Source organism: Mustela erminea, chromosome 10, assembly GCF_009829155.1.
Source record: "Mustela erminea isolate mMusErm1 chromosome 10, mMusErm1.Pri, whole genome shotgun sequence".
Taxonomy (NCBI): domain Eukaryota; kingdom Metazoa; phylum Chordata; class Mammalia; order Carnivora; family Mustelidae; genus Mustela; species Mustela erminea.
In genome coordinates, this window is record NC_045623.1 from 103,766,499 (window position 1) to 103,785,192 (window position 18,694).

Sequence of the window (18,694 nt, forward strand, 5' to 3'; positions counted from 1 at the left end):
TTTTGTGACTTGTTTTTTTCACTTAGCTCTGAATCCTGATTATCATTCTATATCAATTCAGACTTACTTAATCCTTTTTGAAAGTTATAAAGTATTCCATTGTATGTTTGTACTATAATTTATTCAAGTGTTCTTTGTTGATGGATGTTTGGATTTTTCCTGTTTTTCACTATTATAAACAATGTTGCAATTATATGTGTGTTTGTGTATATTTCTGTACACTTATGCAAGATTATTTGTAGAATGAGCTTCTAGAAGTGGAATTTCTGGGTCAAAGGATATGGATATTTAACCTTTCCATAGGTGGTTGCCAAATTGTGTTCTGAAAAAGGGACTGATTTGGGGTGCCTGGGTGGCTCAGTGGGTTAAAGCCTCTGCCTTTGGTTCAGGTCATGATCCCAGGGTCCTGGGATCGAGCCCCGTATCAGGCTCTCTGGTCAGCAGGGAGCCTGCTTCCTCCTCTCTCTCGGCCTGCCTCTCTGCCCATTTGTGATCTCAAATAAATAAAATCTTAAAAAAAAATTAAAAAGGGACTGATTACATTTTTACCTACAGTGCATCACAGTAGTTGTTTTCCTCATGCTCATCAATACTGGGTATTATGAAGTTAAAAATATTCCCTAACCTGAGAGATGATTTTAATTTCTACTTACTTTATTATGACTGAATCATGTTTATTGAACACATTTCTCTGTGAATTTTTTGTTCATATATTTCTTTCCATCTTTCTGAATTTTGTTTCTTACAAATCCATATGAGCTATTTGTATTAAGGAAGTTAGTATTTTAGGGGTGCCTGGGTGGTTCAGTTGGTTGATTATCTGCCTATGGCTCAGATCATGCTCCCGGAGTCCAAGGCTCCCTGCTCAGCGGAGAGTCTGCTTCTCCTTCTGCCCCTCACCTTGCTCTCCGGCTCTCTCTCACTCTTTCACTCTGTCTCAAATAAATCTTTTTAAGAGAGAAAGGGAGTGAGAGAGAATACGAGCAAGTGCCTGATGCCGGGCTCCATCCCAACACCCTGGGATCATGACCTGAACCGAAGGCAGACACCCAACCAACTCAGTCACCCAGGCACCCCAGTAAATAAAATCTTTTAAAAAATAAAATATTTAAAGAAAAAAGGAAGTTAGTACTTTATGACAGGTTTTTTTTTTTTTTTTTTTTGGATTGTTGTGATGTCTTTTTGTGCCTTACAGAGATGTAAAATATGCATGCATTAAATTTACTGGTGTTTTTCCTTTATGGCTTCTGGGCTTCCTGTCATGCTTAGAAAAGACTTCTTCAATCCATGATTTGAAAAAAATTCGCTATTCCTCTAGTTACTTTCATGGTTTCATTAAAATAATCACAAAATATCTGATATACACAAAAGAATACACATAAACTATATGTGGGTTACAAAAGAAAGTAATAAACTCCCAAACTCAACCTAACAAAGAGCAGTTCCGCGGGTCTTATAGGATCCTGTAAGAGACCATGGTAAAGTCTCTGCAATTTTTTAAAGAGATTTTTTTTGAGAGAGAGAGTGAGCGAGCCGAGAGATGGGAAGAGGAGAGGGCAATGAAGAGGGCAAACTCCCTGCTGAGTGTGGAGCCCAGGGCAGGGCTCGTTCACATCACACCAAGACCATGACCTGAACTGAAATCAAGAGCTGGATGCTTAACCAACTGAGCCACCCAGGCACCCCACTGCCTTTTTTTTTTTTTTTAAGTGATCTCTACACCCAGCATGGGGCTTGAACTCATGACCCTGAGATCAAGAGCTGCATGCGCTACTAATTTTTTTTTTTGGTGCCGAAACCCGGGAACCAACCAGGGACCGCATGCTCTACTAATTGAGCCAGGGGACCCCTCAGTGGTTTCATTTTTTACATTTAAAAAATGTCCATCTGTAATTTGGGGGGGAGTGAAGTGTTTAGAAATAAAGCAAATCTAGTTAAAGAATTTTTTTCTTAAAGATATATTTGAAAGAGAGAGAGAGAGAAAGCAGGTGGAGGGGCACAGGGAGAGGGAGAAAGAGAACTTTTGTTTAGATATTATTTATTTATTTGAGAGAGAGAGAATAGGCAGGGGGAGCAGCAGAGGGAGAGGGAAAAGCAGGCTCCCCAGTGAGTAGGCAGCGCACTCAGGGCTTGATCCTGGGACTCCAGGATTGTGACCTGAGCTGAAGGCAGACCCTTAGCCAACTGAGCCACCCAGGTGCCTCAGAGAAAGAGAATCTCAAGCAGGCTTCATATCCCGGTCCAGCGCGGAGCTGGATCTTACAACCCTGAGAACCCTAATGACCTGAGCTAAAATCAAGTGTTGGACGCTTAACCAACTAAACCACCCAGGTGCCCCTAAGGAATTGTTTTTTCTGCATTTTTTCCCTATATGGTTATCTGGTTGTCCCAATGTCATTTATTAAAGAATTCCTCTTTCTCCTGTTTCTTTTAGATAATGGTATTATGTCTCTGATGTGACCTCTGTATACAAAATGAAATCACTTCTAGGACACATAAAATGACTAACAAAAGTCCTTGATATTTTCAAATTCAATAACCAAAGTAATCCCCGTTTTCTAAAGCTTGCTGAAAAGAGAATAAGGAAATTCTTTCTAGTTTCATAGTGGGGGAAAAAAAGACCCACTAGATATTTGACCTCATTCACCTTGATCAAGTCATTTAACTTCTCCAAGCCCCAGTTTCTTGACCTTTATGATGGAGATAATAATACACCTCATGGGCTATTGTCAGGACTAAGTGGACGAAGGAATACAACATGGTTTGCATGGCACTTGGGACGTAGTAAGCTTTCAGTCAATGGTTTAATAGTTGTCTTTATTAAGATGTATTGTTATTACATTATCAGTCTCTCAGGAAGGCCATTCTCTCCAGCTTTATGGCTGGGCCACAGTTCTTGCATGGGCTTCTTGTAGTTAAAGACATCCAGTTTGCTAATTTTATGGTGCAATACCATAATATTATGCTTTGTAGCAATGTGAAGTCTTGAGACTTCTAAATCTACATTTTATTTTGAAGTAGGCTCTACATCCAATGTGGGGCTTGAACTCAGGACCTGGAGATCAAGAGTCACATGCTCTTCCAACTGAGCCAGCTAGGCACCCCTTAATCTACTTTTTTTTTTTTTTTTTTTTTTTTTAAGAGGGAAGAGAGAAGGTGCAGAAGGAGAAGGAGAGAGGGAACCTTAAGCAGACTGCCTGCTGGGTGCATACCCTGTTGTGGCGTTTTGTGGAGCTCGATCCTACAACCCTGAGATCATGACCCAAGCTAAAATCAAGAGTCAGATGCTCAACCGAGTCCGCCAAGCACCCCAAATCTATATTTTTATAGATAAATGACAGTAATGGCAAGCCCTAATACTACGATAAATGTGATTGACTGGTCTTGAGAGCCTCTCCCCTCCTTGCTTAATGGTAGTGTAGGATCAGGCACCTTGTGAAAAACTGTTGTCCATTTGCCCACCGCAGGGCTGAACCTTTATTAGAAAGAACGCTCGCTCTTGTAAGTATAGATTGTGATGGACACTGAAGCCATCTAATACATCTAACCCATCTAATACACTTTACTCCTTGTTATTTCCAAAAGTGATGTTGAATAATTCCATCCATATCTAGGATATCCGGAGCCATTTACTGAATTTATTATGTTGTAAAATTCAGTTCTCACATTATTAGATATATAATGAGGTATTAACTACGTTTCCCATTTCATAGCTGAAGGAGTTGCAGCAAGAGAGGGTTTTTCTTGCTGTAAGTTACTCAGAAAGGAAATGGCAAAGACCCGTTTGTTTTTAGATCTCTTGGGTCACAGTAAAATGATATGTGCTAGTCCAAATTATTCTTTTTTTTTTTTTTTTAAAGATTTTATTTATTTATTTGACAGAGAGAAATCACAAGTAGATGGAGAGGCAGGCAGAGAGAGAGAGAAGCAGGCTCCCTGCTGAGCAGAGAGCCCGATGCGGGCCTCGATCCCAGGACCCTGAGATCATGACCTGAGCCGAAGGCAGCGGCTTAACCCACTGAGCCACCCAGGCACCCTAGTCCAAATTATTCTTAAAAGAAACTGCTGCATGTGGAAATTGTAATCTGAACAGATATTCCAAAGAGAAAATTATCACTTTATTTGAAATAGATGAGTGAATTATTTTGCGCTGTGTTCTATCCCTTAATTATTCCATTATATACAGATCTGAACTCCTTCAGGGAGAGTGTACAGTATAAGAACACCAATAAGCATTTACGTATATTAACAAACCAACAATAGGTTGATGATTCGCCCTGGATTCATGCCAGGGTGTGTGAAAGAACTCAATAAACATGATATGCATTTCAAAAACTGCTAGTCATAATTAAAATTTCCAAACCCCTCATTCCTATAAATTATATTAAATAGAATATGAGCATTTGGCCTGCCCCTCACTCCCCTTACAGCACCGCAGACCCTGTGATTACCAGCCTTTTGGGAAGTGGGACAGAATACTAGGTTTCTCAAAAGAAAAAGGTGATATTTGGATTTTCTTTTTAAAAAAAGGTTTTATTTTTCAAACTTACGGCACAGGGTTGTGCACACTGCTCTCTCCCTAACATTCGTTCTGCGATTGGGGTTCTAGTCCCTTCTTTATTCCTTGAGGAGACTTTCCAGGCTTTTTCCTCTTTATTATATTCTTTTCAAAGAAGCAGCGCGACCTGCGAATTTCGTTTTTCTCTTTCTTAATTAATCTTCGGCCGTAGACTTATTTTGAAAACGTTCATTCCCATCAGAATTTCTTAAGAGTCCTGAAGCGAATCGTCGGAACCCACTCCGTGTCCCCCCCTCCCAGGAATAGGAGTCCGCGTCTGGAGTGGCTGGAAACGCAAATTGGGACCCTGGTAATAGCAAGGGCAGCGGGACTCCGGCCGGTCGCGCCCGTGGGACCAGCCCGCAGAGCGCCGCGGCCCCGGCTCCGCACAAAGACGCGCCCCGGTGGTGGGGGGGAGGGCCCAGCCCACCGCCGCCCGGAGCGCGCGCTCGAGCCCGACCCGCGGCGTCGCCACAGCCCGGCCGCTCCCCTCCTTCTCTCCGGCTCTTTTTATTAGAAAGAAAAAAAAAAAAAAAGAAAAAAAGAAAAAAAAAAAAAAAAAGGAGAGAGGGCAGGGGGGAGAAAACGAGAGAGCGCAAGAAGTCCCGCCCCTCCGTCCGCCCTCCGCCCGCCCTCCGCCTCCCGTTGGCCCGGCCTCCGCGCGCGTCACGTCGGGACGCGCCAATGGCGAGGCGTGATACTGCGAGGTGGGCCGGGCCCGAGCGCGGAGTGGGCGGCGGGTCGGTGCAGCAGCCCCGCCGCGGCTCGGCCACCATCGCCGAGGCGCCGCTGCTCCCACAGACGCTCGCGAGCCGCCCCCAGCGCTTCCAGCCTCCTCTTCCTCCCGCGCGCCCGAGACACTCGTCCGCCTTGGGTCTCGCCCCCGCCTCCGCCTCCCCCGTGCTCTCCCCTCGCTCGCCTCCCATATTGTCTCTGCCTCATTTTCTCTCCTAGTTGAGGAAAAAAAAAAAAAAAATCACCATCATCCTCAGGGAGCCCCTCGCCCTCAGAAAAACAAAACCAGACATGATCCTGGGCTCCCGCTTCTGAAGGACTGGCCGAGCGAGGAGCAGGGAGCTAGTGGAGACCGTCCCAGAGGTCACGGGAGGGAAGCCCCCGCAGCCCCCGGCCCTGTCCCCGCGGCCGGCCCCTCCTCGGCCCGAGCCCGGCGGTCCCCAGCCCCGCGGGCCTCCCGCCCCGTCCCCCACTTTCCCGGGAGCCGGACGAACACACCTCCATTGATGGTGTAGCGCATTCGGGGAAGGTAAGTCTCCAACTTGCCGGCGCGTGGCAGCTGCCTTCTCTCCTGGCCGCTGGACTTGGGGACGGGCGTGGGGCGGCAGGGGGTCGGCTTGGACTCCTCGGTCCGTCGGGAGCCGGGGAGGGGAGGCCGGCGAGCGAGCCGCGCGTCCGGGGGGACGGGAATAAAGGGCCGGGGACTTGTTCGGCCCTGCCGGGGCCAGGTAACTGTCCCACTGGCCTGCCGACCCGGGTTCTGTCTTTGCTGCTTATTCATGATCTTGTCGGACTTGTCTGAGGTGAAAACCTGCTTCATGTGACTAAATTACTGGCTGAACTGGGGGTTGGGGTGGGGGGAAGGAAAGGAAGTGAACGACCCAAACTGTAAATTTTTTTGACTGTTTGTGGATTTGGGGGTCTTGGGGGAGGGCTTTCCTTAAAGTAGTATTTTCACAGTAGGGAAAGAGTCCTTCTTTGTGTTCTAAATCTCCAGTTCTTTGCTGTGTGTGATTACTAAATCATGAAACCCCAAATCACTTGCAGCAGAATGGGATTCTTACTACCATGTTTTGAGTTCTGCTCCCTGAAAGAAAGTGACTTCTATTTTTTTTTTTTTTTTAAGGTTTTGGAAAGAAGAGAGGTAGTTTTACATAGATTGTGTGTGTGTGTGTGTGTGTGTGTGTGTGTGTTGGGAGGGGAAAGTATTGCAGGTTTCCTTTGAAACTGGTTGCTTGAGAAGTTGTTGAAAGGAAAACAAAATGATTCATTGTTGAATTGTCATTTTCCTCTGCCTCTTTTCCAAGGTTTGCTTACAATCTTTCTGGATTACAGACTTCAAACATTGATTTAAGCAAAATGTGTCCTTGAGAAACTGGGTGCTTTAAATGTTTCAGTATGTGTTGCTATTTTAAGGGACATTTAGAAAGTAGTTTTGTATGAATCCTGAAATAGCTTTCCCCAAAGCAAATTTTTAAACACACAAAAAAGATAACTAGTAAAAGGGAAACTTGGTGAATTACAAACCAAACATTTTGGTGTAACATAAATTAATGCATCCTCTGTTTAGATATGGAACAGTTTTGATAATTGCTTTCCATTTAAAGAGAGACCTTTTTGTCTGATGTACACTGGTTTCTTTAGTCTCAGTCTGTTGGGGGAGGGGAGAGAGGATGGATCTATACAATAATAAAATGATCTTTGGGTAGCTATTTCCTTCCATGGATCTGCTTGCTGAGTTAATTCCACTGTAAATTATAAACCAGTTTTGGTTTTGATGGCCTGAAGGAAAAGCTGGCTTCCAGCTCTCCCTGTTGTTGTTGAGGTCGAAGGGAAAAGAGGCAGAGGCAGGCAGGCAGGCAGGCAGACACACACACACACACACACACACACTCACAATACCAGGCTGAGGGCTCATTGTTCTTCCATACACACATTCATTCTCTCTCTCCCATATTTGGGACTAGGTTTGCACAGACAAACACAGCTCTTTTTGGGAGAGAGGAGAGAAGATGGGGGAAGGGTGGACGCTTTTCTTTTCCAGCTTTCTTTCACCCATCTCATGTCTGGCTGTTTTTTTTGTTTTTTGTTTTTTTTTTTTTTTTTTTTGCAACCTTACGAGAGGCAGAAGAGTAGATTGGAAACTAAAGGACACTCAAAAACATGTTCAGAGACTCGACTCCTCCACCTCCCTTCTTTCCTCTGCAGCCCTAGTTTCTGCTGCTCTTTTTTTGTCTATGTAAAGATGAAAACCTTTTCTATATGTCGTGACCTTATAGTCATCCTTCCTATTCCTCATTGCCCCTGACTTTGTTTGGGGACAGTGACTTGTTCAGTTGACTCTTATTGTAGTGAATGTGATGAGGGTCTTTTCTAGGTAGAAGTAGATTGTCTCAGTTAAGATGATAATGATCATATTTGTGGTTAATATTTGGCAAAGAGTGTCTGTGTGTTTTGACATTTTAGTGGTCTGATGGTTGATAATCAGGTATGCTGGCTATTGAGATGTCATTTTTTTGTTTTGTAAGTAGGGCTTATAAAGAAAGATCTGTTTTTCTCTTTCCGGGGCTGGTGTAGAGGCTTCCTTGAGTATTGGTCAGGGAATACGCTGATAGAGTCCTCCTGGCTTAAACCCAGCTCTGGGCCAAGGATGGAGGTTGGTGTGAATACTGTGGGTTGCAGAATAGCACCTTCTACCGGTTAATTGCTTTGAAGGGATCCTGATGAAGAGGATGGGGGAGGGGATTAACGGCTGAGGCCTAATGATTTTCTTTTGAAGGCAGTTGTAGTGCCTTCCTGCAAATGCCACTTCCCTGAGCTGCTAATGCAGATGTCCTTTGACTGGCACGGATGTGTCGAGGCTTTTTATGTTATTGGCTGTGTCTTGACATTAGTTTGTTCTATTATCAGAAGTGTTTACACATAGTGACTTCCAAAGACTCGTTTGAATTGATACTCTTTTATGAAAAACATAGTTTGTCTTAGAATACTAAACAAAATCAAGGGATTTGTTTGTGTTCTTGGTGTTAGAAATTGTACGTACACTAGCAGTCTTTAAAAAGTTTTCAGTATCATTAGTAAAAAGTCAAATAGACCTACCCAATAGAAGAGAAAAATCCTAGCTCTGGACCCAGGCGTTTTCTTCTGGGATTTCTTGGGGATGGTGGGGAGGTAGGGGAGAGAGGAACTCACTAAAATCAGTATTTTTGTGGATGTAGTAGTGTTGTGTTGCAGTAGTGTTGTTTTCAATTGTCATATAAACAGATGAAATTAAGTCTGATAGGATGACTAATTCTCTGGGTTAGGTTAAAAAAAAAAACAGAGGCAAGAGAAAATGAAATGAATGTGTACACAGATTAACACAGAAGGCCAAATTCCTGCCCAAAGACTTGTAATCCAAAGTGTAGTTTCAGAGATAATCTGTTTGATAAATGTCCAGAAGGTTTTTTATCACACATCCTAGCCCATCTCTGTTGTTTTAGTGGAGTGGACTTTTGGGAGAGGTTTGCAGAGGCAAAGGGGACTCCGCATAGAATAAACATCTGTTTCAGACCCTCAGGAATGTGATTTCTGATTCACTTTGCTTTCAGAATTTAAGAGTGCAACCCCTGAAGTTGTGTACCTTTTACAAATGAAATGTGAACAGTTCGAATGTATTATTTATTCAGTAGGAATAGAGGCTAGTAATTTCAATCCAGTATATTCTCTGCCAGTGTTTTGTTGCAAGGTAACTAGAGTAACTGAGAACGGGTTCACAACAAAAAGGTAATCCAAATCAAGAAATAAATGGACCAGTTACTTTTTCACCTTTGACATGGTGGTCAGTGAAAATGTTTCTAAAAAGTAGGGTAGAATCACTGTAAGTCTTGAAACAATTATATGTACTGTTGACAAAAATATGCCAGGTGCTATAAAAACACACACACAGAGGAATATGACCTGTGCCCTTCTAGAACCAGTGTATGTTGAATATTATTATGGATTTAGTAAGCACCCATTAGTTTTAAAATTAGTTTTGAATCTTTAACATCTTGTTTAAATCCCAGTAATCAAAAAAACATTTAAGTAGTAAAATAAGTTGTATATACTGAGTTCTTCTGGGAATTTCTGTGCTTTCCAACTAACTGCTTTTGGCAGCTTCTTTTGCAGTTGATGTAAAGGTTAAGATAGCAGAAAATTCAGATGTTTAGAGTCATTAGTGTAACATAGTTGTGAACTTCATTTTACACATACATACACCCTGAAACAATAGTTATTGTTTTACATAATCACTCTCTGATAATGCTGTGCTCTGGCTGATCATAGAGTCTTTCAACAACTAGAAATTCCTTTTGAATCATGTTTAAGTGATTGTTAATTATTAGTAGTTATCTTCATAGTTGTTCCAACTTTGTAGCTTTGCTTGTCCTGTTTAAGTGAACATTTATTTGTTAGAAAATGGTTAAGATTGCTTAAGCCATTTTTTTTTAAGATTTTATTTATTTATTTGAGAGAGAGAGAAATAGAGTGATCGAGAGAGAGAGCATGAGAAGGGAGGTCAGAGGGAGAAGTAGACTCCCCATGGAGCTGGGAGTCCGATATGGGACTCTTATCCCAGGACTCCGGGATCATGACCTGAGCTGAAGGCAGTCGCTTAACCAACTAAGCCACCCAGGTGCCCTGCTTAAGCCATTTTAATGAATATTTGATCACATTAACTCAGACATGTTCAGATCCTAAATATATTTACGAGAATGAAGTTTTGGTTGGAATTGTGATTTGTATAATTAACTTGTTGGTGTGCCAAGTAATATAATCTATGCCATGTGTCTGTATATTGGCTAACTAGGTCAGGTTGGACTGCTAATACAAGAGGTTTGTGGTAAAGTGACCTGTTTGTGTCAGTGTAAAATTGTTTTTATTTGGTAAAATTTACCAAATTTACCAGCAACCATAAGCAATATGTTTACTTGTGAAATATTTCCTTATATAGTTATGTTATAAAATGATATGATCTCTAATTCATTAGACCTCTTGGTATTTGAGGAATCTTCACAGCCTATTTGTCTTGGGCTTTTGCATCAGAAGTTGAAGTTACAGGCCGTGCCCTAATTTAAAACCAGATATACATATGATTTGTAAAGGTTTTGTTAGGCTTATTTGGTTGCAAGGAACAGAAAGCCTTCAAGTCATTTCACGCATTGGAGAAAAGAGGAGCAGATCTGGAAACCTAGAGAATCAGGCCTCACAGAACAATAACCTCAGGTTCTGATGGGCCTCACAGATGCTGGAGTACTGTTTGGGATAAGGATCCTGCCCAGCTCCAGTGACCAGATTACCTTGTTGCCTCCTCAGCAGGAAGGATTTGTTGAGACATACCCTGGTGCCAGGGCTGGCCATAGTTGTGCAGGCTCTGTGTAGCATAAGGACACCACACCACTCTAAAGGATAGTATTGACATTGTGGGCCTGGAATAAGCTGAAAGAGAGCTTGTGAGCAAGCCTGGCGATGCTGGATCTCTAGACAGACTCTTAGAGCAGCAGGGGAGAGCCCCTCCTACAAAAACCCATGCTAGCACAGGTGGTCACACACATACTCAGCAGAGCACACATGTACTCATTCATTGACACCTGTACGTGTTCACCAGGCTCCCCGAGGTCTGATTCCTGACCCCCTTACTTCTGGAGGTGGGGAACAGGGTGAGTGGGCTGGTGGTGGCACTTAATGTATGGGGGCTGACTAAATTTGTGGGGAGTGTGAGCAGGTGAGAATGTGGGCATGTGTCTGCATGTATGAATTCGGAGCAGCTGCCTGGGGACTCTCTGGAAACCTTTCCCTCCCTGGTTAGAACATGGTTGCACTGGGGTGGTGTATCAACGCTACAGTAATTTTGGTTGATTCCTAATGAGAAGCAAAGGCTGACCACTGATTTAAAAAGATGTTTGTTATATGAAGACATTCGGGTGAATTTAAACTAGATGCTCCTTTTTATATCCAGTGCCAGTGTTCCCCTGCCCTTCATTCCTCTTTCCCTCCCCTTTTCTTTATGTGTGGGTCCCTGAAGTGACTGAAGGGGTATCATCAGTTTGCAGTCCTGCTGTGTCTGGGTGGGTCAGCACCTAAGTTGTTGAGGTCGGATAGTATTACACTAACTTAAATATTTTTTTACTGAAGGCAGGTATTATGCACAAGACCCTAAACAGGCAGGGCTGGCTCACCTAATCCTTTTCTATTCACTCTGCTCTTTTCTGTCTGGTTTCTTTGTGACTTTATGCCTCTGCTCAGCTTCCACCTTTTCTACTAAGGACTCATTATATATTTAATTAACGTTTCCCAGGAGAGGATCTGATAGGACTCTTGGTTAAGGGTTTGGAGCCAGACCATTTCTTAAGCTACCTACCAGCCTCCCAGATGGTGGGTTGCTCACTTGTTCAAGCTGTATCTCACTGAGGTACACAGTAGGAGGTATGGGAATGGGAGGCATTCTGAGCCATGGCCTATGGGAGAGGATTTTTTTCTGCTGTTAAATCCTGTCATGTTTTTCCCATCTTTATTTTCCTGACATCTGGTATGGCTGTTGTTGCTTTTGATAGCTTATCCAGCAGTTTATTTTCCTTTAAGAAACTACATCATCATAAATGGTAGTTAAGATTTCTTTTTTAGGTGAGATCATATTATTACATCTGTCTTGCATTTTTCCTGGGAATCTACCCACCTATGTGGTCTACCTTCCTGCCTACCAAGTCCTTTATTCCCAAACTGTATTTATGGCATACTAATATGCTGCAAATATTTTAAGTATTTTGAGGTCAAGTAAATTTATTTTTGTTACTATTTTTTATTATTTTTTTTTAAAGATTTTATTTGTCAGAGAGAGAGAGAGAACACAAGCAGGAGGAGCGGCAGAGGGAGAAGCAGACTTCCTACTGAGCAAGGAGCCTGACGTGGGACTCGATTCCATGTGTTGGGATCATGACTTGAGCTAAAGACAAATGTTTATCAGACTGAGCCACCCAGGCATCCCTATTTTTTATTCTTTTTTAAATTAAATTTTATTTTTTTTAAAAGATTTTATTTATTTATTTGACAGACAGAGATCACAAGTAGGCAGAGAGGCAGGCAGAGAGAGAGGAAGGGAAGCAGGCTCCCTGATGAGCAGAGAGCCAGACGTGGGGCTTGATCCCAGGACCCTGGGATCATGACCTGAGCCGAAGGCAGGGGCTTTAACCCACTGAGCCACCCAGGTGCCCCTTATTCTTTATTTATATTTATGGTAGTTAGCATATACTGTATTATTAGTTTCAGGGCTAGAACTTAGTGATTCATTGTTTGCATATTGCTCATTTTATATATATATATATATATATATATATATATATTGCTCATTGCACAGTGCTCATTATATCAAGTGCCCTTCTTAATACCCATCACCCAATTATCCCTCCCCCTACCCTCAAGTAAATTTATAATGTGCCTTAAAACCTTAAAGGCTCAGAAATATCTTGTAGTTTACAGAGGGTTTTTTCATTTGTCTGTTTCTTTGGTTTGTTATTTATTTATTTTTTAAAGATTTTATTTATTTGACAGAGAGAGATCACAAGTAGGCAGAGAGGCAGGCAGAGAAAGGGGGAAGCAGGCTCCCTGCTGAGCAGAGAACCTGATGGGGGGCTTGATCTCAGGACCCTGAGACCATGACCTGAGCCGAAGGCAGACACTTTACCCACTGAGCCACCCAGGCCGCCCCTATTTTTGTTTTTTCCCTTCCCCAAAGAATACGTTTGGCTTTCTTATGGAAACTAATCTTCTATAGAACAGTTTGAGAAGCACATCTAAAATTAATCCTTCTTAGTCGAGTGGCTTGTACTTTTCTCCTGGATATTGAAGTAAGTTTGGTGTTACTATTACAGCACTTTGCTACTCTGCACTAGTTTTTTTCAAGCAAGCTTTGCCCTCCAGTACTTCCAAGGGTATTTCCAATGACTGCCTTTTCCACCTTTTACATATGTCATTCTGGAGTGTGTGTGTGTGTGTGTGTGTGTGTGTGTGTGTTAAGTAATCTCTTCACCCAGTGTGGGGCTCAAACTTGACCCCAAGATCAAAGGTCACATGCTCTACTAACTGATCTAGCCAGGGACCCCATTCTGGAGTTATTTTTGATTGTTCTATCTATAGTCCCTCATTCCATCTTTAAATCAGATCACAGTCAAATCAATATTTTCTTTTTTTACCCCACTTCACTAGCTGTGCTCTTATTCAAGGATGTAATCACCTCATTTTTGGACATCTGCAGATATAAACACTGGCAAGAATCAAAAAATATTAAAAAAAATCCTCAAGTACATGACTATAGCTCATTGAGGTAAACCTTGCAGGCATGTAAAGATGAAGAGAACAGCTTTCTGGAAATTAATGTCTTTACTGGCCATTTATATACACATAATTGTTAAAAGATAAACTTAAGTGTTTGAGAGATGCAAAGTGCCATGGGGTTATATTAGTGATGTATTGCTGCATAAAAAATTACCTCAAGACTTGGTGACAGTACAGTAAATATTTATTATCTTACAGTTCTGTGGTCATTCATTTGGGAGTGGTTAGGCTTGAATGGTTCTGGCTCAGGTCTCTCTTGAAGTTGCAGTCAAAATGTTAGCTGGGGTGCAGTCATCTGAAGGCTTGACTGGGGCTGGAAGCTCTGCTTCCCCATGGCTAACTCTTTTGGCTGTGAGCAGGAGTCCTCTGAAGCGTCCTGCTGTCTGTGTGGTTACCTGAGTGACCTTGTGATGTGGCATTGGCTTTCTTCAGAAGGAGTGATCAAAGAGAGAGAAAGAGGAAGCAAGAAGGAATGCTCAATGCCATTTCTTTCTTTCATTTTTTAAAGTAAAACAAAAAAACAAATCAGATTTATTAATTTATTTTGGTGGGGAAGCAGGCAAGCTTTTGTGCATGAGTTGGGGGAGAAGGAGAGGAAGAGGAAGAGAGAATCTCAAGCTGACTTCCTGCTCGGCATGGAGCCTGATACAATGGCAGGGCTTAATTCCCCAACCCTAAGATCATGAGCTGAGCTGAGATCAAGAGTCAGATGCTCAACTGACTGAGCCACCCATGTGCCCCCTCAGTGCTTTTCTGACCTAGTCTCGGAAGTCAGACATCATCACCTCTACCAAATTTATTCATTAAAATCAAGTCACTAAGTCCAGTCCATGTGCAAAGGTATAGAAATTATGCTCCACCTCTTGAAGGAGGAATATCAAAGAGTTTGTAGATTTATTTTAAAACCACTCTGGGGTCATCTGGGTGGCTCAGTTGGTTAAGCGGTTACCTTCAGTTTGGGTCATGAGTCCTGGGATCTAGCCTTGGGTTGGGCTCTCTGCTGAGCAGGGGAGTCTGCTTCTCCTTCTCCCTCTGCTTCTCCCCAACATGTTCTCTCTTTCTGTCTCAAAAAAAACACCCCCATAAAACCACTACAGGAGTTAGAAGGAGAAAAATATAGAAGACTTAAAAAATGTTTTCCCTTTTGTTTAGTTATCCTCAAGTAATGCTTTACTTTAACTGGAGAGTAGTTGCTGGATCTTAGAGGAGAGTGACATGACCATAACCTCATTCATCTTCTCCTTCTACCTTTGTTCAGATACCATTTATTCTCTGCCTTCTTCCTGTTATTCTTACATCAGATTTAATTCTTTCTCTCTCTCTCTCTCTCTTTTTTTTTTTTTTTTTTTAAGATTTCTTTACCCATTTGAGAGAGAGAGGCAGGGAAAAGGCAGAGGGAGAGGGAGCGAAATCCCCGAGCAGACTCACCGGTGAGCATGGAGCCCAGTGCAGGGCTTGATCCCAGGATCCTGAAATTATGACCTGAACTGAACAAAGAGTCGGATGCTTAGCCAACTGAGCCACCCAGGGACCCCAGATATAATCTCTTTCTATTAAAACTGTGCTTAGGATGCCTGCCTTTTTTTTCGGTTTGGCCACTGTGAGTTCTTACCAAGTACCTTTTTTCTTTTCTTCAGTTCGTTTACCTTTCCGCTTATTTTATCATTTTTTTTTGTGGGGGGGTGGTCCATTGAGGCATTTTATTTATACATAAGTATTACATCCTGAGAAAAAGAATCCCAGGGTTTTTGCTCCTGTGTAATTTTGTCTTCTTCATGGTTCATGATGCCAGCTGAGGTTGTTAGTACAATGAAACAAAACTGGTAGGACGAGAGTAGGTTATTATGTCATCTTTTTAGACCTTTGAGTTGCATATAACATCGGGGGCTGACTGCTGCACATGTTTTTAACCTGCCTGTGAGGTTCACAACAATTTTTCCAGCTCCGAGAACGTCAATGATTTCAAATTCACCAGTGGAGCCATGCTTTATCATCACAGTAAGAAACCGGACAATGACTTTGGAGCATGGCCTAATAAGAACTTGTCATTTGGCTCTCTTCAGCATTGGTGATGCTCTTGAGAGCATCAGCCCAGGACATTCATGTGCACCATTAGGGCCGCGTTGAAAGATGGCAAAAAGACACTTACATCTTGTGTTAATGATTATTTCTTCCATTTATATCTTAATGTGTGTGTTTTTTTAAGATTTTATTTATTTATTTGTCAGAGAGAGAGAACATGCATGACTGCACAAGCGTGGGGAGTCGCTGGCAGAGGGAGAAGCAGATTCCCCGCTGAACAAGGAGCCTGATGTGGGACTTAATGACCTGGGCCAAAGGCAGACGTCCAACTGACTGAGCCACCCAGGCATCCCTGTATCTTAATGTTAAATCATGTTCTTCCCATTAGATTGTGAAACTATTGAATTCAGAAAGTTTTAACTACAGCAGTATATATGCTTACATGTTGAATTAAATGTATTCTAGAAGACACATTTCATTGTATCTAAGATGTCGTCATTAGTAACATGTACCATTATTTTATGCACTGCTAAGAGTGAAAAAAATGCTAACGAACTGTGTAAGATCTGTCTCAGTTCCCACGTTGTATAAATGTAAACATTGGAGATCTTAAAATCTTTGAAAGGTGGTCATGTATTTAGGCCATCTTTTCATAGCTTTATACCCTGGAAAACATAACTGAAGATAGATCTTCAAGCAGATTATTTTCTCTCATAGCAGCACTGCTATAGGTAGTGTTATTGTCTAAAGATTTACCATGAAAAGTTCAGTTATGATGAACAGTACAATAAAAACAGAGCTGCTACCATAAACCTATAGTCATTATAGTTAAATTATGTTCTAGTTTCCTTAGAGTAGGTATAACTATTATATATTTTGATATGTAATACAGTATATGTTATATATACATATAACATACAAAGATACATCCCTACTGCGTTACCAGTTTGGCCTAAAATGTCAACTTTCAACTATTTTAACTACTTAATATTTAAGTAGTTTCTCATGATTTAGAAAACATATTGTTTCTCATGATTCTGTTTATTAACTTCTCCCCTAGTACTGTTTTCTAATGTGACCTTGTTCTACCTCGTGTCTAGTTTGCAAGTTTATAAATATATAGCCCTAATCTCTTTTCTGAGATCCTGATCCACGTTGCCCTCTTGTCTCCTTGGATGGCTTTTGAATGCTGAGCTTTAAAATGTACCAGTTGGTATTTGTCCACTCTTAGCCATCATACCATTGAACAAAATAGTTAAGAGCTCTAGACTCAATCCCCAGTCTGCTGCTTAATCATTAGGCAAATTGGGGCGCCTGGGTGGCTCAGTGGGTTGAAGCCTCTGCCTTCAGCTCAGGTCATGATCCCAGGGTCCTGGGATAGAGCCCCACATCGGGCTCTCTGCTCAGCAGGGAGCCTGCTTCCCTTCCTCTCTCTCTGCCTGCCTCTTTGCCTACTTGTGATCTCTGTCTGTTAAATAAATAAATTAAAAAAAATTAGACAAATTACTTACCTCTCTGGGTCTCAGTTTACTTATTGTAAAATGGGGGATAATAGTTGGAGGAACAAAGTAATTGATACGTACAAGATACTTAAAATGTTTCTGGTAAATGGTAAGTATTCACTAAGTGCTAGTCTTTAAAACAAACTTACTGTTATGATTGTCATCTAGAGATCTAGCTTTCTGTTATGTTTGCTTCTTTATTATCTGCAATACTCAGTACCCAGGAGATACTTAGGATCAGTGGGTCAACTCTACAGGGCTTAAATAAGTGCTGAGTTACTAACTAAAACTTTCATTATTTCTTGGGTAGGACATGCTACAGAATTGTATATGATTAAATACCAAGTGAATGACACAGACTGTAGAGTCATAGTGAGGTTTGGGGTGTTAATGAATTGTGAACAGAATGTGATAGCTTAGTTGTTTTTCTTCCTTGTGATGATCCTGAGGGAGATATATTATAAGTAGAACCATGGTGAGTGGGAAATTCAGAATATTTTATTATTAATTGGGCTTTTGGCCAAAATAGCCATGTAGATTTGTCTAATACCCTGGTTGTAGCAATTGGTTAAACTTAAGGCCTAGGCAAGGGATCTCTCTTCCTCCTAAATTCTACTGTCTTACTATTCTTAGGCTGGCTACTTTACAGAATGCCCAAAGAGAGAAAAATGAGCAAGTGCAAGATAGCAAACCCTCATATATATGTGTCATGTTTAATCTGCATTTGATCTTCAAATTTATAAACAAGTCCAGTCAGTGTTTTGGACTCTGACCCAGTCAGGTTAGTATTCTTTTCTCTTAGAGAGATCCAGGAAGGTAGGGGATGGAGAGAGAGTGCAAGGCATCTTGTTGGTCCAGCTTCTGCTCTTTAGTGAGCTTGGTTTAATGGCCTGCGAGGAGTAACTAAACATGGTTGGCCATCTGTCTAGCAGTCCTACTTTCTGACCTTTTTTTATAGGACATTCCCTGGGAGCTAGGGGGAACTGCAAAGTATTTTTTAAATTTAGGGATAGGTTTACTTTTTGAGATGAAATTAAGGAGAAATGTTATGTGAAAATAAGATTTGCCATTTGGAAAAGTGACCCACAATTAGTGATAGCTGCTATGGCATTTTGGTAATATGTTGATTTTAATTTCAGTAATGGGAGTATACTCTTTGAGGAATATGATTATATATGATTATGTTAGTAGAGCAGGATTGAAGCCTAATCATATTATACTCAGTCTGAAACAAGAACACGGTAGCAGAAGGGGTATAATTAACTTGGGAGGCTGGAAGAGGGGCATCTGGAGTGTTGCCTTCGCATTCTGCAACCTCAGGTATATTGCTGTCAACTCCAGGAGGGCACTGCTTTGGTCATCTTTGTGTCCTTTGTATCTAGCGTGTGAAGAATGTAGCAAGTATTCACTTGTCACGTGAATGATTGGATAATACTATTTTGTAGTTTATTGAGGTCAATTATACAGGAGATTTGGCTTAATCTCCTGACTCCAAAAGATATTCAGGAAGCTGATTTTCGGACAAATT

General features: G+C 41.7%; 2 protein-coding genes across 4 annotated transcripts in view; one reads left to right on the top strand and one right to left on the bottom strand.

The window, feature by feature from the left end:
• Positions 1-4,042: 4,042 nt before the first annotated feature.
• On the bottom strand, positions 4,043-6,121 carry LOC116600584 (rho guanine nucleotide exchange factor 15-like). The gene is made up of 2 exons (XM_032360665.1): positions 5,792-6,121; positions 4,043-4,844 (listed from the first exon to the last, which is right to left on the bottom strand). Exons 1-2 carry the CDS (start codon positions 6,111-6,113, stop codon positions 4,714-4,716), a joined length of 453 nt encoding a protein of 150 aa, XP_032216556.1. The 5' UTR covers positions 6,114-6,121; the 3' UTR covers positions 4,043-4,713.
• RERE (arginine-glutamic acid dipeptide repeats) overlaps positions 5,725-18,694 on the top strand; it is a 425,011-nt gene continuing 412,041 nt past the window's right edge. For all 3 annotated transcript variants that reach the window (XM_032360657.1, XM_032360659.1, XM_032360660.1), the window contains exon 1: positions 5,725-5,822. The gene's annotated coding sequence lies outside the window, so the exon portion shown is untranslated. The remainder of the gene's footprint in view (positions 5,823-18,694) is intronic.

What these genes read in the sequence shown, in the direction of transcription:
- LOC116600584 (XM_032360665.1), bottom strand. Translation starts at nt 6,113, where the DNA reads ATGAAGCAGGTTTTCACCTCAGACAAGTCCGACAAGATCATGAATAAG. An exon ending in GCGCTACACCATCAATGGAG is followed by an intron (nt 4,845 to 5,791) that starts GTGTGTTCGTCC and finishes TTGCGTTTCCAG; the next exon opens with CCACTCCAGACGCGGACTCC.